This window comes from Apis cerana, linkage group LG6 (genome assembly GCF_029169275.1).
Source record: "Apis cerana isolate GH-2021 linkage group LG6, AcerK_1.0, whole genome shotgun sequence".
NCBI lineage: Eukaryota > Metazoa > Arthropoda > Insecta > Hymenoptera > Apidae > Apis > Apis cerana.
Window position 1 is genome coordinate 13,764,485 of NC_083857.1, and position 19,568 is coordinate 13,784,052.

The 19,568-nt window shown below is 44.5% G+C and overlaps 1 protein-coding gene and 1 long non-coding RNA gene across 2 annotated transcripts; one reads left to right on the top strand and one right to left on the bottom strand.

Annotated features, from left to right (window-relative positions):
• Positions 1-1,044: 1,044 nt before the first annotated feature.
• Positions 1,045-9,885, bottom strand: LOC107994083 (cilia- and flagella-associated protein 43-like). Its single transcript, XM_017050843.3, has 9 exons — positions 9,670-9,885; positions 8,986-9,574; positions 7,720-8,470; positions 6,675-7,305; positions 4,718-5,537; positions 4,354-4,637; positions 3,718-4,143; positions 2,786-3,653; positions 1,045-2,706 (listed from the first exon to the last, which is right to left on the bottom strand). Exons 2-9 carry the CDS (start codon positions 9,551-9,553, stop codon positions 2,147-2,149), a joined length of 4,908 nt encoding a protein of 1,635 aa, XP_016906332.1. The 5' UTR covers positions 9,554-9,574; positions 9,670-9,885; the 3' UTR covers positions 1,045-2,146.
• Positions 9,886-14,492: 4,607 nt separating this feature from the next.
• LOC107994186 (uncharacterized) lies at positions 14,493-18,177 on the top strand. The gene is made up of 2 exons (XR_009830268.1): positions 14,493-14,603; positions 14,729-18,177. It is a non-coding gene; the product is annotated as an uncharacterized LOC107994186 (long non-coding RNA).
• Positions 18,178-19,568: the final 1,391 nt, after the last annotated feature.

Consider the following 19,568-nt stretch of genomic DNA (forward strand, 5'->3'; position numbering starts at 1 on the left):
AACCAACAAATACAAAATTGTTATTGTGGAATTGTTGAAACGGTTGTTATTCACGATCACAAACAACTTCGAAATAAAATTCCAAATGTTTAATAATAAATAATAAAAATCGTAAAGAGGGAATTAGTTTTTCACGCTCCATTTCCTCGCATTTCCACTTCGATCTTCATAGGCACGGGAAAAAAGATTTATAAAAGAAAAAGGAGAGCAGAGAAGAATGGACGCAGAGCAAGCCCTCGATGTCGAACTGTAAATATTTTCACCCTAACGATCGCATGATTTTTATTAATGAAGCAGGGCAGGGCCCCTTTGTCCCTCCTTCTCCCCCCTCAAATATTATGCCGGTTGAAAGGTTATATTCATCGGAGTTCCTCTTTTTGTTGCCGCGGTAGCCGTGACGTGGGCCACGGAATCCACGGGTTATCTGATGATCGATCAATCATCGTTTCCACAGCTGACATCGACATAATACTGTCGTCGTTACGTAAAAACACCAAGAGTCGAGAGCCAAGCCACTCCACACGAGGACTCTCTCTACTTTCGTTCGAGAATATTTGAATCGAAAGACGATTCCCCGAATTCTTTTCGATAAAATAAAATTCACGATGGCTGAGCAACGTATTTACTACGTATTCATTGCTCGAAAGAAGTGCACAATAAAGGAAGAAAGGATATTTTCGAAACTATTAATTATTTCGATGTGATTAATTAATACCAATTATCATCTTAACTACTCGAACTATGGTCATAAATAAAAAAATATTTATTTCGTTATGTCGATACGATTAGAATTCCACTGGATTCTTATGCCAATTTTATTGAAACAAAGAAAATACAAAGAAGTCGATCGAACTTCTTTCCGAAAACTTCTTTTGAAAAAATCAAAAAAATCTTTCTCTTAATCTTTCCTCGTTGATCTCTCCTCGTTCGAAAGTGTCTCTAAATGAAATAATTTTAAGGATCGTAGCGTAATCGATATCCCATGATTTACATTTAATTTATTCGTTTCTCGAGGGGGACAGAGGAAAGGATAAATAGCACGTTTTCGGAAGATTAACTCAAGTTATTATAATTCTCGAGCGTAGAAATCTCACAAAATTATCTTAAATTTACACAACGTTATCTCGATGATGTTTGCTTCGCGATTAATTTCACGAGCAAACTCGTCGCTCGCGTGAAATACTACGTTTAATTGCAGTCGCTAAATAAATGCAGCGCGGCCTGTTTCAACAGCCAGCGCTCCGCGTTTATTTCTATTCAACGGATATCCATCTCTTCGACCGGTTCAAAACAAATTTCAAACCTCTCAAAACTTGTAAATCGCGCGCTTCCATCCAAGTCAAAAGCTGCGCGCAATTATCGAAATTACGCCCCTCCCCTCCCCCTCCATTTTTTTTGCCAATGACTTATTCGCGGTCAACGACCGTTTTTTATATTTGATCTAATTTTCGAAGCGTGATTGAAAGATACGATTAAAAATAAATAATAATTGGAACGACTCAATTTTATCGATTTATCGAAATTACATCCCTCTCGATTTCTTATGATTTAATCGCAATTATTTTAATATTCAAGTTAAATTTTCGAAATCATCATTGGAACGTTTCTCGAGGAGAAAATTGAAATAATAAAAATAATAAAAATGAATAATTGAATTGAAATGACTCGATTTGAAGGAAAATAATTTTATCGATTTAATTTTCGAGATTAGAAGCGTCGTTGGAAGATACGATTAAAAATAAATAATAATTGGAATGGCTTGATTCGAAGGATAATCTTTTGAAAACGTAAATGTATATATTCCGTGGAATATCTTTGAACGATTTTTAAAATGTAAATACAAAAGTGGCCGAGTATGTACAGAAAAATATCGAGCCAAGCTTTCCAATTTATCAGACGAATAGAAAGTCCCGATCGATATATCTTTGTTCTTCGATCGACTCTTTCAAAGGTATCCACGGAACGTATCAACAGCTCAAAATATAAAAGTTTCAACAAACTGAGAAGCTCTTTCCGATTATTATTTCCAATTATGCTTGCAGACCATCGACCTATCCGTCCAACCGGCCGTTCAACTCGTCCCAAAAACGAGATAACGCGAGAGAAAGAGCCCCATAAATGATCGACCGATCGAGCAACGAGAAAATTAACAAAGATTCGTTCGAACGTTCTTCTGCGTCTCCTCGTTTTCGTCGAGCATCCTGAAATGAAAGGTCGGGTATCGCTTGAGCCTGAGCAGCTCGTGCTCGGTCTGCAGCTCGACGAGCTCCGCGTAATTTTCCTGCAGCTTCTTGACCAGCGTCGATCGATGCATCACCATCTTCACCTTCCTCTCGAGGTGTTCCTTCTGCCTCTCCTCGGCGACGACGTCGCGCTTCAACTCCATGTCGCACCTAGCCATGTTCATCTCGAGGATCTGGCGATCGAGCTGCTCGTTCTTCACCCTCAGGCTGGCGATCTCCTTCTCCACGGATTCGAGCCGCGCCGTCTCCTCGTCCAACACCTTCTGAAACTTCCGTTTCACCGCCTCTATGTCGTCGTCGAGCTGCTGCGGCGTCTTGTCGTCCGGCAAACCTTTCGCCTTCCTCTTCAGATACCCCTGCATCTCTTTCGTCACCGTGGTTGATTCCGTGAACCGGAGATCCTCCTTCAGATCCTCCAAATTCTTCTTCCGGCACATGTGCTGCCACTGCTTCAACAGAGTGCCTGGACAAGAAAGAAACGGATAAAGTTTCCCTGGATCGAAGAAATTAATCGGTGATGAATTGTTAAAGAAGGCGGCCACCTCTCTGAAAGCTCAACAAGTTGTTCAAAGCCTTCAATTTGCACTCGCCCGCGGCACGTATGTACGAGTTGGCGCTGTCGATGGTCGTTTTCGAGACGAGGACCGCGTGCTTCGAATCGGTCAATTCCCCCTCGAGATCGATCTCCACCTGGCCCATCTTCAGCACCAACTGTATCTCCACGTCGAGGTCCTCCATCATTTGCCGCATCCTCTTCTCCACCAGATCCTTCTTCATATCCTCCATGTCGATCTTGCACTTCTCCATCTTCTGCTCGAAACCGAGCAGCACCGTCTCCACGTCCATGAGCTCGCTCTGCGCCCCCTTTATCATCAGTTCCAAATTGATCTTCGCCCGTCTAAGGCGGATCAAGTTCTCCCAATTCGAGCCGTCTATGCTCGGCGGGACGGTGACAGGCCTCGCGTCGAAATTGTGCAATATCCTCAGGTAATCCTTGCACTCGGGCGGCAGGTAAATCCTGGCCCCCTTCCCCCCCAACACGTCCTCCGCCAAATCGTAGAAATCGGACGACTCGAGATTCTTCAGGTTCACCCTCGGCCTGCGATTGCACTGCCGCTCCAATATCTCTAACTGCACCTTGTGCATGTGATAGAACTCGCTCTTGAACTTTTTCGCGAACGCTTTCTCCTTGCTCACCAGACCAGCTAGCTTGTCAGACACTTTTTGATGAACGTTCTGAAACAACTTTATATGCTCGTCCATCTCCCTCTCGTAATCCATCTTGCTCGCGATCCTCTCCTTCAATGAATTCTCCTCCTCGAACGTGATTATCCGATGATGGACCAGGAGCAAGCCGCGCACGTATCTGAGGTACAACTGGTTGATCGCGGCCTCGACGTTCATTTTCATCTGAAGATAAGGGAAATACAAGGTGGACGGTTGTTGGAAAAGGGGTTAATTTAATTAAACTCACGTGGAACAGATTGTTCAATTTCCCGTTGAACTTGTCTATCCCCTCCTTCAATTGTTCCATAACCTTGGAATATTCCGCGTCCAGCATCCTGTGATACCGTTCCCTCTCCTCCTTGAGAAACTGCACGTCCTTCTCGTACTGTTTCACCGCCAATATATCCTCGGACGTGTAGTCCTCCGGCTTCTTCGTCAGCATGCAGGCAGGCTTGGGCACGTCTATCTTGATTATGTCCTCCCAACGCACCTCCAGCACACCGTTCATCATCGCCATGAGGGCGCGCTCCCGAAAATCGTCGGCAAGCAACAATTTTCTTATTCGCTCCTCCTCCGCAGCTTGCTTCATCAACATTTCCATGTGGGACGGGGATATGTACGGCTTCGCCTTTATCTCGTCCCTTCTCACCGTGATGATGCTCTCGGGCCTCTCCTAAACAACAAAATAGCGTCCTCGTGATAGTAGATTTAGGTTAGGTGCAACGAGTTTGCGTTTAGAAGCGATTTTTAACTCCTCCGTTTTGCTCTTCGACATTGGAACATAGATGAGAAATTTTAAATTGTATCATTCGACAAACATTCGAACTGTGAGGGATGAAAAGAAATGTTAATTAAAAAAGAATTAATGAATGGAGTAATCGACCTGCCAGTGCCAGACGGGATCGGTTGGGACGTGGGGCACGTGTTTGTTGAACATGATCTTCAATTCAGAATCTATGTAACGTATCCTCTCGATCCTGTCCCGTATCACGTTCATCTCTCTCTCCTTCAGCAGATATATCTCGTTGAATTTATTGTTGAAGAAGTCCCGAAGTTTGGTGCAATCGTGCAAGAAGAAACGATTGTTTATCTTAGTTTGGGCGAATCCGTAGTAGCCGAATTGGGGGTAATAAGGGGATGACTCGACGAATCGATGAGTCGTAGTTCCTTCAAACGAACGAATATACAAGAAACAATGGTATCAATAGCGCGAATTAAAAGAGAAATATCGAGACAGATATTTTTACCGTTCACCGCTTTCCGTTCCTCCCTTTCGTTCTTGAAGCTCTCCAAATCCTCCTCCTTGTCCTCCAACTCCCAATCGTTCATCAACAGATCGATCCTCTTGTCCTGCTCGCGATATATATTGTGCTTCTTGCTCGTCTCCATCTGCAACTCTTGCTCGGTATAAATTTTCCAAGGTTCGAACTTGTCGTTCTCCAGAACGCTGTACGCGGTCTTCTTGTGAAAGTTTATATACTTTAGGAACAAGATATCGTTCGGATCCTCGGCGACCGAGGGATAGTTAACCACCTCCATCTCGTCGAAGATCGCGTACAGGCTCTTCGCCACGACCTTTTGCGGGTCCCAAAAGTTTTTTCGTATCCACTTGGACACCCTCTTCGTCTCGTTGATGTTGTGCTCGAACTCGAGGCGGAGGTTCTCGCAAATGTCACGGCCAACCTTCAACTTGTGATCCCGCCCCTTTATGTCCAGATCGAACGCAGCTATGGGGAGCTTTTCTATCTCCGTGCTCGCCTCGTTCTCGTCCAACAACTTTTTCACCTTGTTCCGAAGCTCCTCGAAATCGTTCAGTAGGGCCGTCTTCTGCTCCCTGCTCGCTTCCTCCTCCTCCTTCAACTGCATCTCGTACCTCCATTCCGTCCACGTCTTGTCCCCCTCCTTCTCCGAATCCGGGAACTCGTACAACGGACTCGTCAGAATATCGTAAATTAACGGGTCGAGGCTCGCGTAATCGACGTCGATCTTCTTCATCATCTTCTCGTACAGCTTGTGCTCCACTTTGCTCGTGCGTTTCTCCTTGGGGGAACGTAATCCTTGCAGCTCCTACGCTGGAGGAAGGAAGCGGAAATGGGGGAATATTAATCAAAGGGAAAGGGGGAAATTTGTCTCGATCGAAGATCGATTATCTTATCTACTTTTGTAAAGTTTAAAAGTAATATTTCGTTGTGCAAAGTCGACGAGAGATTTTTTTTAGAATAAGCGAGAGTCAACTTAACCTGTACTTTCACGTTGTCCTCTTATGTACATTTTCTTTGTGTAATAATTTCTTTTTCGAGAAGCGTAAGAATTTGAAAATGGTCTTAGAAAAAGAAGACGTGAATCTATATCGAAGTGGATCGTTGCGCAAAGCTCATTCGTGTCCCATCGATTTGCCGTTTCAACGATTAAAAAGATTTATGTATCTTCGATTTATGAATATCGATGATATATCGCTTGAAAAATGATATAAATTGTCAGTAAATTTGTATACTATTGTAATAAAGAAATCTATTAGGTTGTACCAATCAATTGCGACTCGTAAACTTCACTTAACCTATATTTTCATGTTGTTATACTTCCTTTGTGTAATAACTTCTTTTTCGTATTACTTTTTTGAGAAACGTAGAAGAATTTGGAATTGAAAATGGGCTTCGAGGTAAACCGAAATACATTTTGAAGAAAGGATATTTGAATAGAATTATAACGTGTGATGAGATACCGTACGATAATCGTATGCGATCTGGACAATGGTTGGAAGTCGATGAAAACGAACGTCGAAATCATCGTTACCGACCGAAAAAGAATTATGGCGACTGTATATTAGGTCATAAAGAGAATAATTCGTTATTCTTTTCAGAGACTTCCACATTCTACTTAAAATTAACCGATATTTCATCGCTCCTTTCGCCATTTACAATTGTTTTTTTAAAAAATAAAATATTCGAGAAGCTGTAATCTCTTTTCGCTAAAACCACGAAGAATGGTTCGTGTTTCGAGAGAACGAAGATCACAGTTTCGAAAATATATTTTTTCTTTTTCTATCAAACGCAAAATTGGCAATTTGACCATAATATTTCTCCAAAGTTATCCCATTTTTAAAAATTCCATGGGTGTAGTTTGTACGAAAGTTGCGTTCAATGAAAATTCACTCAAAAGAGAAAGGTTAGAATCGAGGGAAAGGAATCAAGTGTAAGTAAATACCTTCTTGGCGGGAGAAAACTTTGTCGCGACCAACGAGCCGTTGTAACCGAGGGCGATGATCAGGTCCCCTTGTTTGTTGGTCATCGCCTTCTTCGTGCCCAATTCCTCCCTGTGATGGGTCTTGATGCACGCCAATTCCCGCCTCACAGTCTTGTCCCTTACGTGAACTATCCCGTCGATGGCCATCGTGATGATCCACCATCGATCCACGAACAAACTGGCCAGTTTTACGAAATGCCCTGTCATCAAACCGTCCTCGAACGTGATGTTCTTGAAATCTTGTATCTTCTGCACTCGAAGTTGGCGTGTCATGTAAGGTGTTCCTACGAGGATCATCGGGTTACCGGGCACGTGATAAAGATTCCGATACACTCCAGGCAAAAGCAATTCCACGATCGGCTCGATGACCAAGGTTTGATTCTCCAGGATCTCGTACAAGAACAGGCTGTGCCCGACGTTTCTCACGATCGTGTATAGAACGAGGATACGCAGCTTCTTGTATCCTTCGAAGATTAGAACGTCGGAGATCGGGTGTCCGACTCTGATCAATGTCTGCACGTCGTACATATTCACCCGTTGCATATTTATGTAGTAACAGTCGCCTGTTTTCATCTCGGCCGCGATCAGAGATCTAGAGAGAAAGAAAGACGAAGAAGAGGTTATTAACAATCATCGATAATATTAATGAATTGTTCTGCACATATTCTCGTGTTATCTCAAATTAAGGATTAAAAGAATATATCCTTCTCGCTTTTACCAATGTACAATGTTGAAAAGAAGTCTACCACGTAATAGAAGACGTTGATCATTAAAAATCGTAGATATCTATTTTCATTCGTTACGCGGTAGTTGATATATTAAACTATTAATTATTTCGATATTAATATTAATATTACTCGAGCTATTACAAAATTTATAAATCAAACTACAATCGTGATCAGTAATACGCGTTTTATAAAAAAAAAATGTTTATATCATACTTTGGATTCTACGCCATTGAATCGATAGAGTTTAGATGGATTATATCCGAATGCGATTCTCTCACCTTCCAGACAACGAGAACTTGATGAAATCCAATGGCGTTCGTTGGAGCCTCAATCGAGCCACGATTTTAGGATTGGTCGGTTTCACGATGGATACGCAGTGCAACTCGCCGTGATTGGTCGCCAAAACGATCAACGGAAATTCCGGATGGGAGGTCTGGCACAATATCTCGTCGTCCGCGTCTGGTATTATGTTCGAGATCAGTGTTCCTTCGTAACACTCGAGCACGACGTATTCTTTGTTCGCGTCGCAAATAGCGAACAAATGGTGGCACCACGGATATACGAAATCGACGAAACGATACACTCCTCCATTGTCGAAGCATTTGGAAACTACAGGCTTTTCGTCTTCCTCGACTATATCCACCTGCATCAACTCCCCCTCGTACGTGTAATAGAAAAATCGGCGATCCCGATACGGATTCGTGATAAGGAGATACGGTTTTTTCTCCGTCTTCACGTACCACAGCTTTCTCCATATATTCAATCTCGCGAACTTTTTGTAGAACGATATCTGACAGTATGGTGTTCGTAATATGAGGCCGTCCTGGAACCACTTGATTATAGGCAGATCCTTCTCTATGCAGATGTTGCAACGTTGGCCGACCATGATCCGATAGACGTCGCTTCCGTCGTAATTACTCAGATAGATGTGGCCTTCTTTGTCGACGAGCGCCAGCAACGGTTCCGTGGACGTTGAAGACCAGTCCAGTCCAAGAATCGGCTCGTCTTTCGGAAGCTTTATCTCGTATTCTGAAATTCGAAAGATTTCGTTCCAAGTTTATAAATCAGTTTATAAAATCGAATCGAGTGGATTTGGTTAGAATTGATTCATGAAGAGGTTGGATTTTGTTAAATACCGCTATTCTCGTAAGTAATTGAATTTCAACAATTTCAAGTCAAAATTCAAATTTGTCGAAAGATTTTATCCCAGGATCAGTTTTTAAAATCGAATCGAGTAGATTTCATTTGGTTAAAATTGAAGAGGTTAGATTTTGTTAAATGCTGATCCGATTATTCTCATAGATAAATTAAAACACGTTTTATCCACTTTTAAAATCGAATCGAATGGATTTCACTTGCTCGTAAAGAGGTTAGATTTTGTTGGATGCTGTACAAAGATCCGTGATTCTTGTTATTGTTGTAAAATAAACAATCAAAGCACGTACACGTGAAATCGATCCTTCGTATCGATTTTAATTCAATAATTAGTTCGTGTCTCGAATAATGAAATTTCAACTCGAATCGAAAAAAGATTGAACTGTTACCTTTCAAAATGGTAGTTTCTTTGGTGATGATCAGATCCCAAACGTACGCCTCCCCGCAACTTTTCCCCACTTGGGCAACGAGGACGGGCCCGATCAGATTTATCCTCATGATCTGACCAATCTCGTCTTGTATATGGGTTTGCACAGTGGCGATCTTCTCGCCTGTCCTCCAATTCCATACGCTCAATCTAAAGTGTGGATACGAGTCGATCGAGACTATGTAATCGGTAGCGGTGAATCCGGTGCACAAACAATGATTCGTGGACCCGTTTGAGCATTCGGATATTTTGATCAACGACGGGTATGTATACACCATGATTTTTGGTTGAGAGCTTTTCTCGGCAAAAGCGAATATGGAATACTTGGTGTGCGAGGAGAGGGATCGAACTCCTTCCCCGATGTCGTGAGACCAACACCAAAGGATACTCTTCTTCTTGTGCTCGATCTCGTAGAACACGATGTGAAGGCCGGAACTCCAAGCCAAAACGTCATTTCCTATCCAAATGATATCCTCGAATTTACTACCGCGTGCCCAAGCGGTCTTCCAATTGTCGTGATTTATCGTCATCCTTCGAGAAATTTGGATAACCTCAAAATGGTTACAAATTTGGTTAACTGTAACTTTGATTAATATTTGGAAACAGTTGAATTGAAATTGTAATACGAGGGATATCTCTTTCTTACGCTTAGATGATTTAGGAACGTTTAGGCTACGGTTTGTAACGAGTTTTAATAGTGGGTTTTATCCTAGTTATTTTTTTCTTCCGTTACCTCGGTTACTTAAAATTATCGTCCGTCGATAAGTTATTTCTTTTTTGTAGGTAAGTAGTTCGATTAAAAAAATTACGATTGCAATACGATTCAGAGAGGACGCTCGCGAATTGGATTTAATTTATACGAAATAAAGAAGAAGTTTGAGAGGTATTTTTTGTGACTAATTGCGTAGCGATAAGGAAAGTATATAAATTAATGATAAATCGAAGAAGGAGAGAGGAAACGGGTGCCAGAAGCCAATAGAGTTTGTCTTGGGAGAAAGAGTTTGGCAGGGTTAAGACAAAAGGTGATTAGGATACGCGCAGTCGATGCTGGGTTTATAAAGACCCCCATAGCGTGGCGTGATGAGGTCAAGCAGCGGGGAGTCATCCGTATACCAAAGGGTCGATCAAAAACTTATCCTTGCCACGTGATATACTACCCGTGCCTGCCAACCTCCTCCTCCTCCTCCTCCTTTCTCTCCCTCCCTCTGTTCGATGACCCGATCCTCCGACTGTCTGACCAATTTAAAAATCGATACCCCGCCGTCGATAATGGACGCCATATTATACTTTTACATCGATTTTCAATTTCGTATCGAATCGGCCGCTTTTTACCTTTGAAAATTTTGGAAATTTCTCCAATTTCGATTTATACGAGCGATGAAATGGTTATTCGAAATTTTCTATCTCTTCCGTTTTTAAAGTTATTTTGAAAGTTTCGAAAATTTTACATTTTCGAGATAACCTCGAATATCCAAATCGTTCCTTCAAGTTTCAAACGAATTATTATACACGCTTTTAAGACAAAATCACAAAGAACCGTCGCCTATTCTCATTTTTAACTCGACTAAAATTAAATGACAAAGTGAAGTTGAAATCGGTCATCGAGACAACCGATCGAAATAATATTTCGTAAATACGCACACTTCCTCGAATATTTCTTCTTGCGCGTTGACGAGCAACGCGCGGGACAAATTGCTCGAAAACGTAAAAAAGGAGAAAATCGAGGGTCCATCGCAAGCACGGTCCCAGCTCCTCCCCCCCTCCCTTGCTGGAGGGATCCATTGCCGCGGTCCACAAGGTTCACGGTGTGCCCGAACCTGTGCCCTCGCCATTAAATCGACGCCCGCTGAGCCTCGTATTTGCATAACCCGACGCCATATCCGACCGATCATCGACGTATCGACGTCCTCGCGCGGTTTCGCGCGCCACTCTCGTGGGAACATCCTCCTCCCCTCCTCTCTCCACCAAACTAACAAAACAAAAATCTATCGCACAAGATTATAACCTCTCCTCCCCTCGAAAACCTCTCGAATTTCGTCGCAATTCGTACCGACGGCAATTTTTAACGATCGATATTTTAACCTTCCTCGAGATCCGGCGAAAAATTCTCGAAAAGGGACGCGTGCGTGCGTGCGTGCGTGCTTGCTTGCATCGGTAAGAACTCGAGCTCCGGTGTGTCCACGCGGAGTGTGGGAACGATCGGGGTCGAAAAGAGGAGGAGGGGAAGGAGGAGGGGACTCGCGAAAGGAGAAAAAGCGCGGCGTGAAGCGAAGAGGTAAGGAGAGGAGGAGGAAGGGAATAAAAGGAGCGAGCGACGGCGAGTAGCATTTAATCAGGGCCCGAGGGAAGGTGAGGAGGAGGCGCAAGTGTACGGAGACGCGGTGTGGGTATATGGGTCCGGTTAGTTTTTGCTTGGGAGGTTGGTTGGAAATTGGCGCCAAATTAGTAAGGAGGACGAGGAGGAGGAGGAGGGGGCGAGGCGAGGCTGCCTTGGGCTGCGTGACGCGAGACATTAAAAGTAACCTCTGCTCTCTCTCTGCTACACCCCCGTCTCCCCCCTCCGCGAGATCTCCTCTCCTCTCCTCTTTTTTTCTCCTCCTCCTCTTCCTTTCCCGCGTCTATATCATCTCCTTTCGGGTTTCGTGTGCCTCGTTTCTCGGCCGACATCGCCGCCACCTCCACGGCTTAGAACCCCTTCCACTCCTCGCTCCCCTCTCTCCCTTATTGGTCCCGGTAATCACGGCCACTCGAGAAGAAGAAGAAGAAGAAGAAGAAGAAGTGGAAGAAGAAGAGTCGGAGAAAAAAAGGAAGGACAAAGAGGAAATCGCACTTGAGCCTGCGTTTCTTTCTCTTCTTCTTCTTTCTCTCCTTCTCCTCGATTCCTGCGCGGCACTGGTTGCGAGCGAGGGATAGAAGCGGTCGTTGTCGAAAAAGGGTATCACGCCAACGGGTCCCCGTCGAACTGGGCCCCGTTCTCCATAGCGCACGAAAGCCCGTGAGTAGTCTCTCACGGGACCCCGACGGCCTTTTTTCTCCGTGAGAACCCGCGCCGGAACTGGAGCGCCAAGGCCCGGCTCCTCTCGCTCTTTCGCCTCCGTTTCGGCGAGGAGAGGAGGATGGAGAGGCCGAAGGGTTGAGAAGAGGAGATGGAGAGATCGTGGAAGGCTTGGAACGAGTTTATCGTACAAGTTTTAATTCGACTAACGACTCGAGTCCACTTGCTCGGCCGCGTATCGGTTTGGGGGCGAGAATTGGACGAAAATCCAGGCGGGAAGAAGTCCCAATTCCAAAGGAACAAAGAACGGGGATCGGATGAGGCAGCTGCGTTTTTTTCGCGAGGTTGCATGTCGGGCCGAGACGGAGATTATATGGACGGGTCCACAGACAAACGTTTAAATCGCTAAACGTCGAATTAGACGCCGGGCCGGTAAAAAATAATAGCCGTGGATAGATAGAGGATTGGAACTAGGCCGCTGCCGTATTTCGGTAACCTTTCCTTCGTTCTATCGGGCAGCTGCGATTTCCTTCGAAGGAAGAGGACCTACGACGCGCTACCCTCTATCTCGAGGATTAATTCGGGACCCAGATCCCGTGATCAACCCTATCATCCACGATCGAACGGAGGGGGGGCGCGTGTCTCGTTTTTCTCGTTCGAGAAACGGCTCACGTTTTCTGGACACGGTCGTTAAGACCGTGGAAATTTGGGCCTTTCGGTTTTTTGCCCGAGAATCGGTATCGTGAATCGGCGTGGCGTGCAGGAGTTGCGGTTAGGGTTGGGGCAGCGAGTTCGAGAAATATTTCTTTCCGCTTCTTATATCGAATAGGTGAATATAGATGAACGAGGCTTTTCAAATTTTCGGAAATTTCTACTCAAAGATTTTTCTTTCCTCGCTAATCATTCGATCGAAAATTTCTTGACGATATAAAATCGAATTTCGAGAATTTCTTCCTTTTTTCCCAGTTCAATTATGAGATAAAATCGAATTTCGAAAATTTCTTGACGAGATAAAATCGAATTTCGAAAATTTCTTGACGATGTAAAATCGAATTTCGAAAATTTCTTGACGACGTAAAATCAAATTTCGAAAATTTCTTCCTTTTCTCCAGCACAACGACGACATAAAACCGAATTTCGAAAACTTCTTGACGATGTAAAATCGAATTTCGAAAAATTCTTGACGACGTAAAATCAAATTTCGAAAATTTCTTCCTTTTCTCCAGCACAACGACGACATAAAACCGAATTTCGAAAATTTCTTGACGACGTAAAATCAAATTTCGAAAATTTTTTCCTTTTCTCCAGCACAACGACGACATAAAACCGAATTTCGAAAATTTCTTGACGACGTAAACTCGAATTTCGAAAATTTCTTATTTTTCTCCAGCTATAATTCAATGACGACATAATTTCGAAAATTTCTTGCTTTTCTCCAGCACAATGACGAGATAAAACCGAATTTCGAAAATTTCCTCCTTTTCTCGAGCTACAACTCGGTGACGAAAGATAAAATCGAATTTCGAAAACTTCTTACTTTTCTCCAGCTATAACTCAATGACGACCTAATTTCCAAAATTCCTCCCTCTTCTCCAACGCAATGCCGAGCTAAACTCTTATCTCGAAAATGGAAGAGCTACTCCCTCTTTCGAGAAAGTATCACATTCAAATACGATCGCCATGCGAGCGTTCCTTCCATTCCCTCGTTCCAAGCGAGGTCGATTAAACGCGTTCTCGCGCACCATCACCGTCACTCGACGGTGGACCACACACCGAGGCCGGGTCACTTCGAGTCAGTAACATCAATTAGCATTCGCGAGCGGTCGGCGAGCGGGCAATGGCGGGCGAGAAAAGGGGACGCGGCGGTGCTCTCGTAAATGGGCGCGGATCTATCGCCGGTGGACAAAGGGAGAGGAGGGATCCATACAGTTGCCACGATGACATATGAGCCACCGGTCCCTCATTGTGTCCCCTTGAATAAAGCTTAAATTGGGCAACCAGCCGTCCAAAGCTACCGTGAATATCGCCGCTGATACGCGCCCGGTTCCGCGATTTATCATCGGGGAGAACGGTGAAACGGCCGCGAGGATCGTCCTCCCCGTGAAAATTTTTCAATCGAGCCTGTTTCTCCACAAGCCTTTCGATTCTTTTCTTTTTCAGCGCCGTGACTTTTCGAACGATGGATTTTATAGTTGGATATTACAGTTTAAATTTGGTTCCGTGAATCGAAAGTATTCGATGGATTAAGCGAACGAGAGTTTTAATTTTTAAACGAGTCCAAGTTTTTGGAGTGTGAAAAAAGATGGGAAAACAGAAGGAGCTGAATATAAATATCGCACAACGAGTGAGTATCTCTTTCTCCCTTAATAATTATATCCGCTAATAAATCGATAAATTTTATCATTTCGAATCGACTAAAATAGCAACTCCTGGTTTGTTGAAAACTTACCAATATTCTTTTTCTCTTTTTTTAGTGAAAACAAGTGCCGAATAATTTTTTTCGTATATATCTAAATCAAGAAGAAGAATCGATCAGATTTCGAAATCGAGCTTCCAACGAATTCGGTGATCGAGAACAGAGGAAGGTAGGTGTGCGTGGAATACGAACACGAATAATATCTTTACGTGCTCGAGATCACGTAAGATCACGCGTTACGTACCCGGTCGATGATCTAACTAAAAGTGAATTATTTTTTTTTCTTTTCAACAGAGAACGAGTTTTATCTCATATAACAATTTGGGATACCTTTTCACGGGTAATAAAGCAAGAGTGGGTCCTCGTGAAACGATGAAGTGGGTATTAGGATTCTCTCGAATTAACCTTCCTTCAGTATGAAACGGCCTGAAAAAAAAAAGAAATTAATTCGGGATTTCCATTTTTCCTGACAAACCTTTTAACCCTTAACGCACTCGAGAAGCGAATTCATTACCTGCCAATTGGCTTTTTGCGTAGAGAGAGACAAAGTTTCGGTGGTGAAATCGACGGATGATGTTACTTAAGCGAGGTATAAAAATGTACGATGAAAAGTTCCAAGAATTTTCATCCATTGGAAAAAATATGAACAAACTTTTCAATTATTTTATTCTTCTACAATTGCCAAGTTCAGAAGAAATATATTTTCTTCTTTTTCTTATAATGCCCTTCGCATTTACAGTCTCCAACGTCAAGCTCTCGGAAAGAGACCCGCATAAGAATTGAATTCGCGCAAATTTTCGAAATATCGCGTCTCGTCTCGTCGCGAAGGGGCGTCGAAATCGTACGTCCCTCGAGCAACGACCGGCAAAAATTGTTGACCCCTGAGGGGGGCAGGGAGGGGGATAAGAGGGCGGGTAGATATATAAGAAGCAGATGCGTCTGTCATTAATATGAGCCGGCCAAGCTATTAATAACCGGTTAATGAGGCCTCTCGGTCCCTCCCTCCCCGTGTCGTGCGTGTATGCACCAGTGATCCCGCGTGTGACGGACGCGCGCGTGTTTGTAACGAGGCGCATTGTTGCGGAGGAGCGTCGTCAAAGCCCTTCGAGAGATCCTCGTGATTTATAATCACCAGCCCTCCTCCTCTTGGCGGCAAATTTTCGGCCTCCTCGAGGGATGATTTTTAATTTTCCTTTAAACGGATATCGTTCACTTTCGAGCAAGCTATTCAACTAGGATTTTAACGAGAGGAGGAAACGTTCCGGAGGACAGCTGTTCGACACGGGACAAACTACCGTCAAATTGCACGTTGCCGCGAGCGGAGGTTAGGTTCGGAAACGAAATAAATAAGCGGGGAAATATCGATGTCCGTCATCTTTGTATCGCCAGAATACTTCCTTTTCGCGGTTATATTCGTAATTCGACTTGTAAGGAGTAGGAATTCGATCTAACTTTTGCCAACTTCGATATTTCTCAACGTCCACCTCCACTCGTTTCCACAAACGTGGAGAACCTCCCCTCCTCGGATATAATAATTACAACCGTTCGAGAATCCGAGGAGGATGAAACGGTTGGAGGGAAATTCAGGGGGGAAAAATGGCACGCGAGGACGGAAGTGGGGGGAGGGTGAACGGTAATTAAATGAGAACCCCGGCGTACGAGCGCGAGGAACGCCCACGCCATGCATCAAGCATGACGTGGATAGGTAATGCTGCCGCGGAGAAGATGGAGAAGATGGTCCTCGAAGATACAGGCCCTCCGGTTCCTACGTTAGTTGGGGTCAGCTATCTCGCGCGACCCATCTCCGCCTATCCAATCACACACAGCAACTATGGCACGCAAGCGATAATACACGGTGTCCCAATTATCCCGCGACACGGCAGGCCTCTCTTCTCCAAGTATCTTTTTCCTTTTTCTTCGAAATCTGTCTTTCTCTTTATAAATTCTTCCTCCTCCTTCTTCTCGGCCGAGTGTTGTTATTTCGAGAGAAATAATCTCTCGAGAGATGGCGGGCGAACGAGGAGGAGGAGGAGAGCCTTTTCGTTGTGTATGGAGGATATATATATATATGTACGTAGGCGAGGGCGACAGAGTTAATGAACGGTTGCGCGTAATGAAAATGTCCGTGCGAGGTGACGTTGAACGAGCAGCGTGGAAAGGGTGAAGAGATAATGACGACGTGCGCACAAGTGGAGTAAATTGTGGGACATATCGAAGGGAGATGGGATGTTGCCAGTTTAAGGATCCCGGCCTGATGGGGGACGTTGCTGGAAACAAAGAAGTCGAGACGTTATTGGGGTTATGGTAATTATAGTTATTAGGTGCCTGTATATATATATATATTCTTGTGACGTAAGATATTCTTCTTGGAGAAACGAGGAGGATAAATATTTTTGTCAAAGAAGATCTGGCATTGTCGGAATTGATCGAAGAGGGAGATTGGAAAAGGAATTGGAGGAGGAGCGGGCGCACAGGTGAGAGCGAGGATGCAATTATCGAAAGACAGCGATGGAGGTTAACCACGCCCCTGTCCCCTCGAGCGGCCAATCGCGGCTGTCGCTGGTGTCGCCCTGCCGCGGGGACACAGCTCGGCGACATTCCGACTCGACGGGAACGAATCACGCGACGCTTTCCACTCGCGACACGGCACCACTTTCCCGGCCAATCAACGGAATCCCTCGTTCCCGTTCCCGACGACCGTCTCGACGATTCCTATTGCTTGCCATTTTACGTTTCTTCCCGTTACTTAATATACTCGAACAGATTAAACGAACGAACGTTAACGTAATACGCGAGTATTCATGAATCCCAACGATCCCGCGGCAAATATTATACGTTCTCCTTAAAAATCTTGATATTCGCATCGATGATTCCGAATCGTTCTAAAATCGTGTAAAAATTTCCAGGTAACTGGATATTGTATCGCGAAGAAAGTTTAAATTTTCGGAGAAGAGATTCGGCCAACAAAATCGGAGAAGTTTGCGGAGGGCCCCACCCACGGCGAAGGGCGGCGACCCGGCGAAATCTGTCGCACGCTCGAGAAGAGTGGCGGTTGGTTGACACTGGGGGGAGGGAGGGGAGGAGGCCAGTGCTGGCGCGGATGCGGGGAGGCATGCGACACTCGGCGCGGAGCGGGGAGAGGGTGGCTCGCGCGGGGAGTGACAATCGCGAGAGGACTGTGACAGGGACTCGAGCGAATCAGGAGGGTTGGCGACGTCCTGGAGGACGTCAGGGCGCAAGCGCCTGTGACCGCTGGACACGAGGGCGACACATCGATCCGAGCTTCTACGACCTTCTCCCCTTCCTCCAGCTTTCCACTTCCTCCTTTCCTTCCTTATCTTTTTCCTTCTGCTTCGACTGCCGATCCAATGCGCCCTCGAGTGAGCCTCGATAATAAAAGTCTTATTCGAAAAGTGTTATTCGATCTCGAAAAAGAAGAATAAATTTAAATCTTGGTTTTAATTTATGATAATCTGTTACGCACGAATATAGAAATATTCGCGATATCGGCATTGCTCTTCGTGTCGGGCCGCGAATAGCGTGAGAACCGGCTCTCCAACGTGAAATTCCAAACGTGGACGTCGCCATAACACGTGTGAATCGTTTCGATCTCCTCTTTTCCAATTCAATTTTTATACAATCCCCTTATATTTTAAATTTATGTAATGGAACAAGAAAAAATTATAACGTTTGGTCCAATGTTTTCATCGATTTTTTATCAATAATACACACATATATATATATATTTTTCATCACATTTGCTTGGCCTCGTTTCCAACTTTTCCAACGATTTTTAGCGATCGAACGCCCATCCAGATCTCTTTTACATGTGTATTCACGAGCTCGTGTTGTACGTGACGTGGCTCGCGAGTTTCCTGCACGATGTGCACACAATGTGGAAGAACCGTGTGAGAAGGCGGACGGGTGTGTGGGGACCATTATGGAGATGGATCTTCCTTCGAATAAAGCTCGGAACTCGGGGAAGGGGTGGTTTGAAGTGCCGGCACCGGCAGTGAAGCAGGAAGAGAATGAGGAGGAGGAGGAGGAGGAGGGATGGTGGGTAGCGATGGGACTCTTTCTCTCCTCGAACTTCTCGTACAGTTTTATCGTTCGAAAAAAAATAGAACCTGCTCTGAAAACGTCCGATATTTCAAATTGGAAGAATGCTGCAACGATGTTCGTTGAAAAATTTTTTGATCGCCGGAATTGTCGACTAGAAAATCTTGAAAGTGATGTTTCGAGCTCGATGGTGGCTCGAGGCCATCGCTAGCGGCGGAAAACGCGAAACGAAGAAGGAGAGCCGACAGGGTGGAGGCGGGTAGTTGGTGGTAATATATCACCCTCTTGTCGTCCGTGAGACGCGAGTAAGCCTGTCGGCCAGTACCCACCTTCTTCTGCTCCTCGCCTCCTCCTCCTCCTCCTCCTACCTCTCCACCTCCACGACCGAGAGAGGTGCAAGAGGGAATCGATATCTAGGTACATTCGTGGCCAACTCTCAGCCGGACAAGTAGCATCTCCGACCGTTGGCCGGTGTGTAAATAGCTGGCTGCCATCGCGCCAATCGATGATCCGACTCGGATCTCTGGATCGATCGTCATTGATCCGACTCCTGATCGCTTTCCTTGAAACATTCGTCCCTCGATTCGACTCCGATCCGATCTGTTCGTTTGCGCTCCACCTTCCGTTTCATCGATTCACACGAATAGAGATGGGTCATTATTCGTATTTTTTCGTCGAATCGAATTAAATAATTGAGATTTCTTGAATATCGAGCCGATTTTAATTTTAATTTTTCGTCAAATTCTGCTCGACTCCCTTCAACAAAATCTTTGCGAGTCGATAATTTTAATTTTCGTCAAATTCTGCCGGTTTATGACCGATGTTTGACTCCTTTCAATAAAATCTTTGCGAGTCGATAATTTTAATTTTTCGTCAAATTCTGCCGATTTATGACCGACGTTTGACTTCTTTCAATAAAATCTTTGCGAGTCGAAGCGATAATTTTAATTTTCTTTTTCGTCAAATTCTGCCGGTTTATGATCGATGTTTGACTCCTTTCAATAAAATCTTTGCGAATCAAAACGATAATTTTAATTTTTCATCAAATTCTGTTCGACTTCCTTCAACAAAATCT

Excerpts from the sequence above, each read along its gene's own strand:
- LOC107994083 (XM_017050843.3), bottom strand. The coding sequence starts at position 9,553 with ATGACGATAAATCACGACAATTGGAAGACCGCTTGGGCACGCGGTAGT. Across the intron at positions 5,538-6,674 it reads AGTTTTCTCCCGCCAAGAAG|GAGCTGCAAGGATTACGTTC; the intron begins GTATTTACTTAC and ends CCTCCAGCGTAG. Across the intron at positions 4,144-4,353 it reads ATCCCGTCTGGCACTGGCAG|GAGAGGCCCGAGAGCATCAT; the intron begins GTCGATTACTCC and ends TTTGTTGTTTAG.